Raw genomic sequence first — 12,175 nt, forward strand, 5'->3', positions numbered from 1 at the left:
CGCTTATAGCGACGATAACGAGTAGATATATGTGATATAAAAAGCAAGGTATTCCAAACATTCAGACCGCCTTACAGAATAAAATCAAAGTATAGTAGGGTGGGGTAAGACAAGACACCTTTAGCACATAATATCCAAATATCCGAATCGTGTTTTAAACAATTAACAACGGTCTATGGAAGTCGTGAGAATACGGTTTTATAATTCTTTAAATGTTCTTAATTTACTACCAAATGGGACAAAAAAATCGAATAAAATGATGTCCCATCTTCTCCCACTTACTATATATGGCATGGTAAGAATGTCGATTTGTATTTTATTCAGTATAAGTGAGGCCCTATAGTAATACTCATGGTATAAAAAGCATGGCAATAAAATTTTTCGCGCGCTTTTAGAGTCGTGAGGATACCGTTATATAAAAAATAAATTTTCTTTGTTTACCACCAAATGGCGGGACGCTAAAAGGGAATGAAAACATGACCATTTTACCCACAGCATATTTTATCAAATAAAAAACTACTATGTATATATTACAGGTCATGCCGTTTTAAGTTGGCAACATTTTCACCGGTCTCATAGCGAACACCTGGCGTGGCGATTACGTAGAAAATTCGAACTTGTCATTTAATTAACGATATCAACTTGCACTAAATTGGCCACTGATCACAACGTATTGAATTACCGGCATGGGATTCGAACCCGGTAGCTATGAACTTTAACTCAATACGTCGAACATAAATAGATTTATCTCATTGAAAACGATAGCGAAGATCAAATTAATTCAAACAACGGAGAGAAGGAAATTAGCAGCAAAACGACAATCGTTTTTATACGACAGTCGTTAAAATACGGGTAAAAACCATAATACTTGTGAAAAACGTTAAATAAAATCATCGGTGTTTTAATTAATTTAATCATTGCTAAAGCATTCGAATAGGTAGTAATTAAAATTTAGTTTATATATGAACGTAGGGAAAAGTAAGAAATTAATTAATAAGCATTAATACGTACGATTTCACATTAACGACTATTGTTTTTTGTTGATTTTATCGTTTTTTTTTTTCAAAAAGAAAAGATATATAAAAAGATATGTTAAATTATAATGTTGGAGCAAACTAATTAACAAGCAATATGACGTACGATTCACATCGTATCCGTGTTGTTATCTTTATCAGTTTAGAAGGTTCTAAACGAAAACGACGCTCTTTTTATTGATGTCTGTTTTTATCACAAGGTTCACGAAACTACAGCCGTGATCAGAGTTTTACTGCGAGTTTGAATTTTGAAATGAAGGTTTTGTTTTATTTCTATTTATTAAGTTTTGCATCTCAATTTATTGAGGGAGATATAGTGCCAAAGTCAGGTAAGTTTGTTTACAATATGAGTTTCAATATACAACAGTATACATGTTACAGCGGCTGTTGGTTTAGTGTTAATTTTATCTCATTGATATATAGTACTGTGGGAGAAGACGGGACACCTTTATCACTTGATATTCAAATATCCTGATCGTGTTTTAAACAATTAACAACGGTTTAGGAGAGAAGGGTTTTATAATTCTTTGAACGTTCTTTATTTACTAATAAGTGAGACGAGAAAATGGAACGAAAAGGTGTCCCATCTTCCCCCACCCTACTGTATGTAATTGTCGTTTCATTAGAGGTAACATGGCTGTCACAACGTATGTATTATATTCTAACGCAACACTTACCGTTAAAAGTAATGTAAGTCTCTGAAGTCGCGACTTGTTCTTCATATTGTATAGTAATGTGGGGTAGGATGGGACACCTTTAGCCCATAACATCCTGATCTGTTTTAACAATAAACAACGCCCTTTATAGTCACGAGAATACGGTTCTGTCATTCAGTGAATATTCTTTGAGTTCCATCAAATAGGATGATAAAACGTAATAAATACATGGACCATCTTGCCCCAGCCTATACACACCTCTGGATAATTATGATATAAAACTAATCGCGCTGGGCCCTTCTTTCCACTATGCGCAAGATGGATAGGGTAACAACATAAATCCCATATTTACGAATTGTATTAAGGTGGCTGTACACAGTATACGGCGTGCGAATTCGCATGCAAACCCATTACCGAGTTCCCCATGCGGCAGCGAAATCCGGACAAAACAGACAAAACGGACGAATTCCGGATACTGTGTACAGCCACCTTTATACAAGGTCTCACCAAATGTTTAACTTCGTTCCAACACCACAGACACATGTACTGATTATCAATGTTCGGTTCCGGTTCATTTGCGACAAGATTGCGCAGAAGGAGAGACATCACGTGATCGGTGCCTTGCAAGAGGATGTTGTTTCGATAATTCCAAGTTTGACACGACATGGTGTTTCAAACCACTTCGTAAACCACACGGTAAGTCGTATTTTTGAAATGCGATAAACATAACAATATCAGGGATTTGAGATTGTTTTCAATGTGTGAATGAATTTAACTCATTTATCGTCGCATGGCGGGTCAACGACAGTCGCTATAACAAGGGTGTTCTTTTGCATACGTGTCCATTTTTTTATGAGGTACCACGTATGTAACTTTGTAGGTGTTTTTATATGTATGGCGAAATTTGTTAACAACACATTAGTGACAACTGGGTTGGAGCAATTGCCATTAAGTATCTTGCCCTGTATGATACATATGCGTACAATACTAACCAACCACTGCGCCGGACCTATATCGTCTTGGCTTGATCATGGAAACAAAAATATTGTTGTGCTAAAACCCAATGAAATTATCAGGCAAATGTCCTCACGCCGAATGCCAGGTTATACCTGAAGATCGAATGCAGTGTGACGTAGTCCGTGACGTCACACCGTACCGTTGCATGCTGGCAGGATGTTGTTATGACGACGATACGTATGGAGCGCCTGCCTGTTTCAAGAGAAAAGGTGAGATTATGGAAACATGTATGGTAGGGGGGGATGGTTTATGTTTATAATGATAGTAGAGTTGGGGAAGATGGGACACATTTTTATTCTATTTTCTCGTCCCACGATTAAGGTATTTAGATATTATGTGCGGAAGACGTTCCATCTTACCCCAAAGTACTATGTCTTATAACCTACTGGTCAAATGTATGGTTCGTCTTTCAACCAATGTTTTGAACCACTGGGTTGCAGCAATTGTCGTTAAGTGACTTGCCCAATGACACATACGCCCACAATGGTGACAGCGACCAATAAACAAGTTACATACATTCGACCCAATCTTGACTATATGCAAATTATGACATAAAAAATTGCACTTCCAGTTTATGCCGTCGCCTACCCGGGAATGTACATGCTATTCTCACGCTGGTTGATGAACTCGTGCAGGAGAGTCAACCCAGATTACAGAAATCCATGTGGCAATAAAAGATGCGACGAGTAAGTAGTTTGGATAAAATATTGGTCACAAAAAACTCTGTATGGCTGACAAGTTGGACGACCCGTTAGTGACCACTGGGTTGGATTATTTGCTATTTTATCTTGCCTGAGAACAAATGCACCACAAATGCTGCAGGATCAGTTAGCACTATTATGGGATAAAATAATTTAAAATAAAACGGTGGCAGCTACGAGCTTCGAATCTGAACCCTCTCGTCTAATCATTCTACCTTCCGACAGGGATCAATGCCTGCGTTGGAGATGTTGTTGGCTTCCCATCGCGTTAGAAGGGCCTCAGTGTTATTATCCTTCGTAATATTTTTCATTCCTTTTTCTTTATGGTTTGTTATTACATAAAAATTCGATAAAAACTTGTGTTTCGTTTTACCACTGTTTATTTTTTACTGGTGTTGGGCCATATCTGGCCTAAATCGTAGGACCTCAGCCATATAGAAATAGACAAGCGAATGTGTACTATACTTTAGTGGGCGCTACCTTCCTTTAGCTTACATGACTGCAGGTGATCTTGCAACAAGTTTTAGCCGACTGTTTTAGCTCAATTTGGCGCCGTGGCGTAGTGGTTACCGCGCCCGCCTGTAACACAGAGGTAATGGGTTCAAGGCTCGACGCTGCTACCATTGTTGGCTTATGTCTCTTTGGGCAAGACACTCAAAGGCAATTGCTCCAATCCAGTGGTCACTAATAGGTTGTCTAAATGGTCAGCAATAAGAAAATTAGCCATCCTTGGTGTTTAGTACACACAGCCACACTCCGAAAGGCCAACTCTGGCCTTGATCTTGCATCTTATGGTGTGCTTCACTGAAAAACCTCATCCACATAGAACAGAAACAAGACATCCTTCTTACGAAGGTGTAATAAGAATTATAAACGAATGTAAAGTTCACGGCAAAAAGGGCCCGCTGATACACGAAAGAACAAAAATGGCGGAATGTGCGCTGTACAGTTTAAGCAAAGAACATTGGGCTAAGACCACAGTCTTGCTTGGCGGGCGGGAATGGTCGAAAAAACGAAATATTCACTACGTGATGTGGAATAGAATAGAGGCGCATCCAGGAGTTAAAAAAGGGGTCTAATTCTACTTAAAAACATTGTTTATGCAATGCTTGGAATAGAAGTGTGGTGCAAAAAGTGTGTTTCATGCCTCACTTTTTACAAAGGGGGTTCTAACTGTGTTTAAAAACAATTTTTACGTGTTAACTAGCAGGTGTGGCACAATAAAGCATGGTTATTTCACAAAAAGGGGAGATCAAGACCCCTTTTACACCCCCTGAATACTCCCCTGGAATAGGTATATGTGCACTAGGGCGAAAACGCATCGTTAAAAATGCTGTGCGGACTCTCAGTGTTCACATGGAATGCTAACCAAAGTAACTAATGAAACAGTTCACCAGCCTAAATGTGGGACCAAACATGGCGCTCAGTTAATCTGGCCTTTGGAGAAAGAAACGCGAAGGTGATTGGATTCCCCTAACTTTAAATTGTGCAAATTCTGTTGAAACAAAATAAAGTTAAATATCTTGATTATTGATAATAATAATAAATACGATATAGGCCCCAAACTTTTTAAACACAGGGGAAGAAGTAATGATAGTTAAGACCCATTACACTTTTAACCAATGTAATTCTTGGTTGTAATGTTTACTGATTCATGAAATGTAGAAAACTTCGGGGTAGGCCTGCCCACCCTGCCACCCCAGGTTTGGCGCCTTTGTTCCATACATTATAAAGATACTTACCACAAGACATAAGATTGCTTCTTCCAGCGACGACATTTGGATGAGGGCCATCCTTCTGTCTTTGCTGTGGAGATAAAAACAAAGGTCCGTTCAGAACCAAAAACATTGAAAATAATCATACAGTCGAACCAATCATTTAATGTAACTTATTTATCCTCGCATGGCGATGATTTGAAAGCCGTTACAACACAGGTGTTCTGTTCCATACACCTTGTGCCTGCTTACGAGTTACCATGTATGTAACTTATTTATCCTCGCATGGCAGCGAATAGACAGTCGTTATAACACGGGTGTTCTGTTCCATACACCTCGTGCCCGCTCCCGAGTTACGACGTATGTAGCTTATTTATCCTCGCATGGTAGGGCAATGTCAGTCGTTATAACATGGGTGTTCTGTTTCATACACCTCGAGCCCACTTACATTTTACCACGTATGTAACTTTGTGGATGGGAATTCTCATTTTGTCTGACAACCTAACTTACACAAAGAACTTGACCCAAACTGCTTCAACCCAGTGGTCACTAATGGGTTGTCCAAATTATCAGCCATACATAAAAAAAATGTAAAAAAAATCCCCAAAAAATAATCACCCACAAAGTAACGTACTTTGTAACTTGTAAGCTGGCACGAGGTGTTAAACCCGTGTGATAACGACTGTCGTTTTCCGGCCACGAGAGGATAAAGTAAGTTACATTCATTCATTTATTCATTTACTAGTTACCCCAAGAGGCCGTTCTTACCACTCTACCACTGCGGCATAGTATCATACCTACGGTTCCACAACAGACACAACACAAAACTTACACAAAAAACTTGAAGCCAACCACGACTCCAACTTCTTCAAACTTGGAACGAAGAAAATTTTCTTCTGTGTCGTTTCTGGTGGAAAAATGTTTGATTTAATAAATTTAAAACTATTTCCAGTGATTTGGTTTTGTAGGAGAAACAATTTTCTGGTGGAAAACAAAATTTGAAAAATCAAATAAAAAATGAAGACAGACTTGTTTAAAAATATAAACTAAATATTTTGGAAAGAGTTATATTGCAAACAGGTTAAGTAAAAATGAAAATCTATATAAGCCGAAACTATAACATTTCTGAATTTTAGGTATTGCTAAGGATTTGAGTATTACTGAAGAAAGAATGTTGGTACGAAAACCTATCTTTTATTCCAGGTATTTATTCCTTTTCATATAACATTAGTTGCCAAGCAACCAATCAACCTCCATACTCACGGTATATTAGACAGATGAAGAACTTCAGATGGAGCAAAAATATTTTGGAAATTTTTCGACCCGGGTTTTTTGAATCTGTGTAGAGGGGAGTTGCTGTAGTCCTGTGTGATGTAATAATGGGTTGGGTGATGTAATAATGGGTGAAGTGATGTAATAATGGATCAAGTGATGTAACAGATTAAATGGTAAATGGCAAGCTGTAAATTGTCAATCACCATGGTCACATTAGTTAGAGTGCAGCAATACACATTATACAGAAGCCGTAGCAACAATCATCTGGTATCAGTTTTTTACACTGTGGCAGAGTGGTTGATAGTATTAATAGTAGTTAATTGGTGATCCTAACGGGTTGTCTAAATTTTCGACCATAGACACAAAAAATATCCTGACCTAAATTGGAGGGGGCAATGACTAATTTGTTCTTAAATCTATTCGTGAACATTGTATATCAGTGTAATACCAAACAGTTTACCAACACCATGTTAAACCAACCCACCTGTGTAAGCTTGGCCATCTCCTGTCCTTCCCTTGGCATTTGTACTTGGTTGTGTCGTGACATCATTATTTGTAATGGACGGTCGTATAACTTCACACCATGCAGGTACTTTATCACTGTGAGCATGATATAGGTGGCTAGTACTTAATTACTGTTGGATTATTGGGCAAACTATGGCTTAAATCTCAGGTCCCATGGCATGCCTCACTGTAGGACCTCACCCATATAGAATGTGCACATACAATGTTAGGGTAATGGGCCAACTCTGGTTTAAATCCCATGACACGCCACACTGTAGGATCTCACTAATAAAATAGAACGTGCATATACAATGTTGGGGTAATAGGCCAAATTTACGGTAAAAGATAAAAGTATTTAAACCACTTATTTCAGTCTCGATTTATTTTTATAATAATTTAAAACAATATTTCCAAGCCTACCATAATAATAGTACAGTGACCCAGTAATTTTTAACTGTTCTGTTAATAAGAGAAGCATCAACTTATAATGATATTAAAAAACTATTTCTAATCACCTGTCTGTGCTTGTTGGTGATCATTCATCTGCACAAGCGCGTTACTTTTCTTCTGGTACATTATCTTCACTCTGTTCACATCGCCGTATACACCTGCCAACCCAAAGTTAGTTTAACGCTTAGTATTTTAACAAATAGTCCCAACTACTGAGGTTAATTAATACTTTGGTTAATATAAAGTTAACTTTTAACAGCTCATCTGGTATAAAAATGCAAATTTTATGATAATGTTATATTTTAAAACAGCAAAAACCAGTATGAAGTCTTTCCGAATAGCAAAAGAAATATTGCAACATTTTTTATGCCAGATTAGCAACTAAAAGATAACTTTACAATATGCCTAGTAACAAAATCTTGGTTTAAATAGGTTGTGCTTCCAGAATTGAGACTAATTATGTCACTGTTATTCTGGAAGAGAATGAGACATAAACATATTAAAAGTGGAATAACCGTTGAAACAAGCAAAGAACACAGGAATCCCCGAAAACGGGTTTAAAATCCTCGAAACAAGGGGAAATTCCCGGAAATAGCTACAAGGTACAGTTAAGAATGGTAGTAGTAGTTGTAGTAAGTAAAAAGGAACATACCGAATAGAATAAAGAGACTTTGTGGGGTGACCATCTTGTTATCGTGGAAGGAAGGATAAATAGAACGCCCAAGTAATAGAGATGTTCACATGGAGAAAATAAAGAGGAGAGAGTTAGATGATGGATAGGTATTGCTTTAATTATATACCAGCAATGGCGTAGCTAGGGGGGTTGCGGGAGTCACTGCCCCCCCTAAAAATATTTTATTAAAAAAATAAAAATTTTGTACGAAAATTTTGGGGTTGCGGAGGTTATGACTCACTCCTTTTTTTAATAAAAAAAAACTTGATTAAACTGTCCCATGTTTTCTCAGAGACTGTGTCACTACATACCAAATAGGCTAGGTACTACTGGGATTTGGTTTCCTTTAAGTAAATTGGGAATAGGTGTGATGCTTTGGGGTTTTTAACAAAATTTGAAGTGAGATTGTTAAAATGCAGTTATACGTATTACCCTCAAATACGAAAACAGTTAAAAGTGTTGCCTTTGTGATTTGCCAAGGATTTCCTTATTAAATTTGGTAATAATAGCGATGAATTATACCAGGAAACACTAAAATTACTGCCAATGATGAATGTATTAGTTCAATTATACTGGTTGCTATATTTTACTCAGCACCAAATTAACACAATTACCTCATGCTTTAGGTATTATTAGGTTTTATTTAGTTAACAAATTATGATATTCTATAATAATTACCACCAGGAAGCAAGTATAATACCCAGGTATTAAGAAAACTTTAGTTTGTAAAATTTTGATTACTTAATTATGTGAATTAAATTTTGAAAGTGGATTTGAAATAATAATGTGATTTATTTATCCTTGGAGTGGCAGGACAACGACAGTCGTTATAACACAGGTGTTCTGTTTCAAACACCTCGTGCCTGCTTACAAGTTGCCACGTATGTTACTTATTTATCCTCACATGACGGGACAACGACAGTGGTTATAACACGGGTGTTCTGTTTCAAACACCTCGTGCCTGCTTACAAGTTACCACATATGTAACTCGTTAATTGTCGTGTGGAGGGGCAACTATAGTCGTTATAACACGGGTGTTCTATTTCATACACATGGTGCCTACTTCAAAGTTACCATGTACCCCTTGCCCACATTACCAGTTACCCTTGCCCACATAAGAATTACGACGTATGTAACTTTATGGGTGATTGTTGACAATTAATACCATTAGTGACCAATAGGTTGGAGCAATTGCAGTTAAGTGACACAAACAAAAAGGACTAACAGCAATATGATCATAATATTACCTCTTCATTCAGGTTAGACACATGTAGCACAGATGTTTGGCCCACCATAGCTGCAAGCTGTGTCACCATATGGTTTGAGTTGCCCGCCATGTTTGTTCCCGTAAGATGCTGCAGGGCACCTGTGGATGGGACCATGGGTGGTAATGATAAGTACAAAGCGGTTGAAACATAGTGACATAGGCACCTATCTTTTGAAAAACCAGGTTGCTCTCTAGCCCATATGGTCATTGCTGTTACCTTTGATTGGGGCATCATTACTAATTAACCTGTTACTGTGGGTGCCCGGATTATTCTATGAAGTGTCACAATTAAGTCCAGGACATGCATGCTGCATGCATAGTCATTGTAGGATGCATACGGTTTAACACATCATTTGAAAGTTATAAGTTGGCCCTATAAGTATCAAGGGATTGGCATATAAATTGACAGGGTGTTATAATGTGATCACTTTTGCATGGGCAGTAATGAATGCGTGGTATATGTGGATGTAAATTAACAACTTTTTAAACTAAATTTCCTTTTAATACATGAAAGTAAGGCGTAACAGGCAGGACAACGAGTTATGTAAGATAATGTGAAATATAACTTCCTTAGCACTATTATGTGTTGTATATATACAGCACTGTTGCCTTCTTATGACTCTTGGAGCTATTCTGTCTGTAGCTGTAAGTGGGTGTCTGTTTTGTATATCTCTATACATAGCATAGTAGCATACATAGCAACATAAAGGTTATATTTCAAACAGTTCAATGCTCACCTGAAGCATTGGCAAGTGACGCAAGTTGTGATTGTTGGATTGCGGCCGCTATGTTGTTCTGGTACGGTGACGGCATCAACCCTGCACCTGTGTTAAAGTGGCTGAGATGATTTGGATATACGGTAGGGTGGGGGGAGATGGGACACCTTTTTTTTATTTTCTCGTCCAATTTGGTAGTAAACAAAGAACATTCAAAGAATTATAAAACTGGATCTTCACGACTCCCATGGACCGTTGTTAACTGTTTAAAATACGATCAGGATATCAAATTCTAAAGTTGTTCCATATTACCCAACAGAATCAACATATAAAACGTTGGGGAAGACGGGATACTTTTAGTATATAATATCCAAATACCCCGATTGTGTTTTAAACTATTAACAACGGTTGTTAATTGTATTTTACTATTTGAAAACCGCATATAATGCCCGCCCACCTCCTAGCATAGACTGCAGTGTTGACCCTGTGCCGAGTATTGAAGCTTCACCGCTTGGCAAGTCATTCCTGGTGTAATCACGACTCTTATCATTATTGAACTTTACATTGAGCGAGGATAGTTTGCTATACTCGATACGGAGGGTGCAGCAACCATTGTAGATGTTCTGGCCATCAAGAGACTGTAAAGATAAGTTAAGATTGGTTTTATTTTATATCGGTTATGCCCAACTGGGTGTCAGGCAAGAGTTGGCCCACTACCCCAAATCTTACTAGTTTGCTATCTTTTATTCTATATGGGTGAGGTCCTACAGTGAGGTATGCCATGGAATGTTAATTTTTAGTCTTTAGATTTTAGGTCTTTAGTTTATGAATTACTCTAGTCTTGTATATGGGTTAGGCCCGATGTGTCTTGTCTTGTTAGGATTTTCCTCTTTAGACCAGAGTTGGCCCATTAATCGAAACCATACATTTTCTATTCTAAATGAGTGAATGGCAAGGTCCTACAGTAAGGCGCGTCATGGACATCTCGGCAAATAGTGACCTTTATGACATGTATATTCCTACTATACAGTTGTTAGAAGTAAACCAAAGAAAATGTATAACTCTACTAGACTAGAGTCTCTAGTCAAACTTGACTCTTATGATACTAGTAACTAGATGGTTAACAATTTAATATATGATACTACATAATAATATATGATACACTCTTTCATGATAATATATGATACACTCTTTCATGATAATATATGATACACTCTTTCGTGATAATATATGATACACTCTTTCATGATAATATATGATACGACATGGTTAACAAGTTATATAGGCCATAGTAAGAGGCCACTATTTCTATAGCTTATACAACGCATATACAACACTATATTAACTTTGTTTACAAAAGAGATCAACAAACAAACTTACAAGCTTAGCTGTTTGTGATTGCAGGGCGTCAGCCATTTGTATCAAGGCTTGGAATTGACCTGAAATATTTCAACTTTACTGTTTATGATGTTTACCAAGCAAACACAAGTATCACTGCATTATGTGTGTATGTGTTTCGATGGATTTAACACAAGGTACTTGAGAGTGAAGAATTTAACTTTTGCATCTTTTGTAGCATATGTTATATTGTGATATGTAAAACTGGGGTTTTAAACATGTGTGTTTCAGAAATTGGGATGATATTGTTAAGGTAACTCTCATCATGTACGTCCAAAACTACTGTTATCAAAAGATGATTCAAAACTTCAAATGGTATGTTATTGACATGTATGATGTATGCATGTACGTTTAAATTGAAGTAATCTTTACAATGTTTTTGATTTTTACGCTAGACATTTTTACACTGTTTATCTTGGGTTAATTGTTCAATGTGAAGAAAGCATTTAGTTAACATAATGTACCAATACAGCGTATAATTGGCTATGCTAGTTTGTATAAGCCCATGCCAGTAGGGAAGACGACTTTAGGTGTAAACTTTGGGTGCTAAACATATTTTTAAGGCAGTTTCAGGCACATTATGCTCATGTATTAGGCAATAGCTCTGCTTGTTAGCATAGACCTTACAGCATGGTAAAGCTGCTTTAGGTGTACTCTTTAGGTGCTAAAAATTACAATGTTACTTCCCTTTAAAGTTGTTTCAAGGCATTATTATTGCCAATACTTGCTGTACATACCATCTACTGTTTTTAGGGAAAGGGATGATCTT

General features: G+C 37.2%; 2 protein-coding genes across 4 annotated transcripts in view; one reads left to right on the plus strand and one right to left on the minus strand.

The window, feature by feature from the left end:
* Positions 1-1,210: 1,210 nt before the first annotated feature.
* LOC100184154 (integumentary mucin C.1-like) lies at positions 1,211-5,969 on the plus strand. 2 transcript variants are annotated; one of them, XM_026835600.1, is made up of 5 exons: positions 1,211-1,363; positions 2,228-2,386; positions 2,767-2,916; positions 3,279-3,393; positions 5,869-5,969. In XM_026835600.1, the coding sequence occupies exons 1-5, from the start codon at positions 1,288-1,290 to the stop codon at positions 5,966-5,968; spliced, it is 600 nt and encodes a 199-aa protein (XP_026691401.1). In that variant the 5' UTR covers positions 1,211-1,287; the 3' UTR covers position 5,969. The 2 variants fall into 2 exon arrangements, with proteins under 2 accessions (XP_026691401.1, XP_002127862.1); XM_002127826.4 differs by lacking the exon at positions 5,869-5,969 and adding an exon at positions 3,634-3,780 and having other exon boundaries at positions 1,212-1,363.
* The window catches only part of LOC100177852 (polypyrimidine tract-binding protein 1-like), a 19,698-nt gene continuing 11,772 nt past the window's right edge, over positions 4,250-12,175 (minus strand). For both annotated transcript variants that reach the window (XM_002127691.4, XM_018813024.2), the window contains exons 6-16: positions 11,389-11,447; positions 10,466-10,646; positions 10,030-10,116; positions 9,273-9,391; positions 8,005-8,038; positions 7,418-7,510; positions 6,883-6,998; positions 6,387-6,487; positions 5,956-6,030; positions 5,151-5,214; positions 4,250-4,903 (exon numbers count right to left, since the gene is read on the minus strand). In XM_002127691.4, the coding sequence (XP_002127727.3) occupies positions 4,832-4,903; positions 5,151-5,214; positions 5,956-6,030; positions 6,387-6,487; positions 6,883-6,998; positions 7,418-7,510; positions 8,005-8,038; positions 9,273-9,391; positions 10,030-10,116; positions 10,466-10,646; positions 11,389-11,447 (1,001 nt within the window). In that variant the 3' untranslated portion in view covers positions 4,250-4,831. The remainder of the gene's footprint in view (positions 4,904-5,150; positions 5,215-5,955; positions 6,031-6,386; positions 6,488-6,882; positions 6,999-7,417; positions 7,511-8,004; positions 8,039-9,272; positions 9,392-10,029; positions 10,117-10,465; positions 10,647-11,388; positions 11,448-12,175) is intronic.

This window comes from Ciona intestinalis, chromosome 8 (genome assembly GCF_000224145.3).
Source record: "Ciona intestinalis chromosome 8, KH, whole genome shotgun sequence".
NCBI classification, from domain to species: Eukaryota; Metazoa; Chordata; class Ascidiacea; order Phlebobranchia; family Cionidae; genus Ciona; species Ciona intestinalis.

What these genes read in the sequence shown, in the direction of transcription:
- LOC100184154 (XM_026835600.1), top strand. Translation starts at nt 1,288, where the DNA reads ATGAAGGTTTTGTTTTATTTCTATTTATTAAGTTTTGCATCTCAATTT. An exon ending in AGATATAGTGCCAAAGTCAG is followed by an intron (nt 1,364 to 2,227) that starts GTAAGTTTGTTT and finishes CCAACACCACAG; the next exon opens with ACACATGTACTGATTATCAA. An exon ending in TGCCTGTTTCAAGAGAAAAG is followed by an intron (nt 2,917 to 3,278) that starts GTGAGATTATGG and finishes TTGCACTTCCAG; the next exon opens with TTTATGCCGTCGCCTACCCG.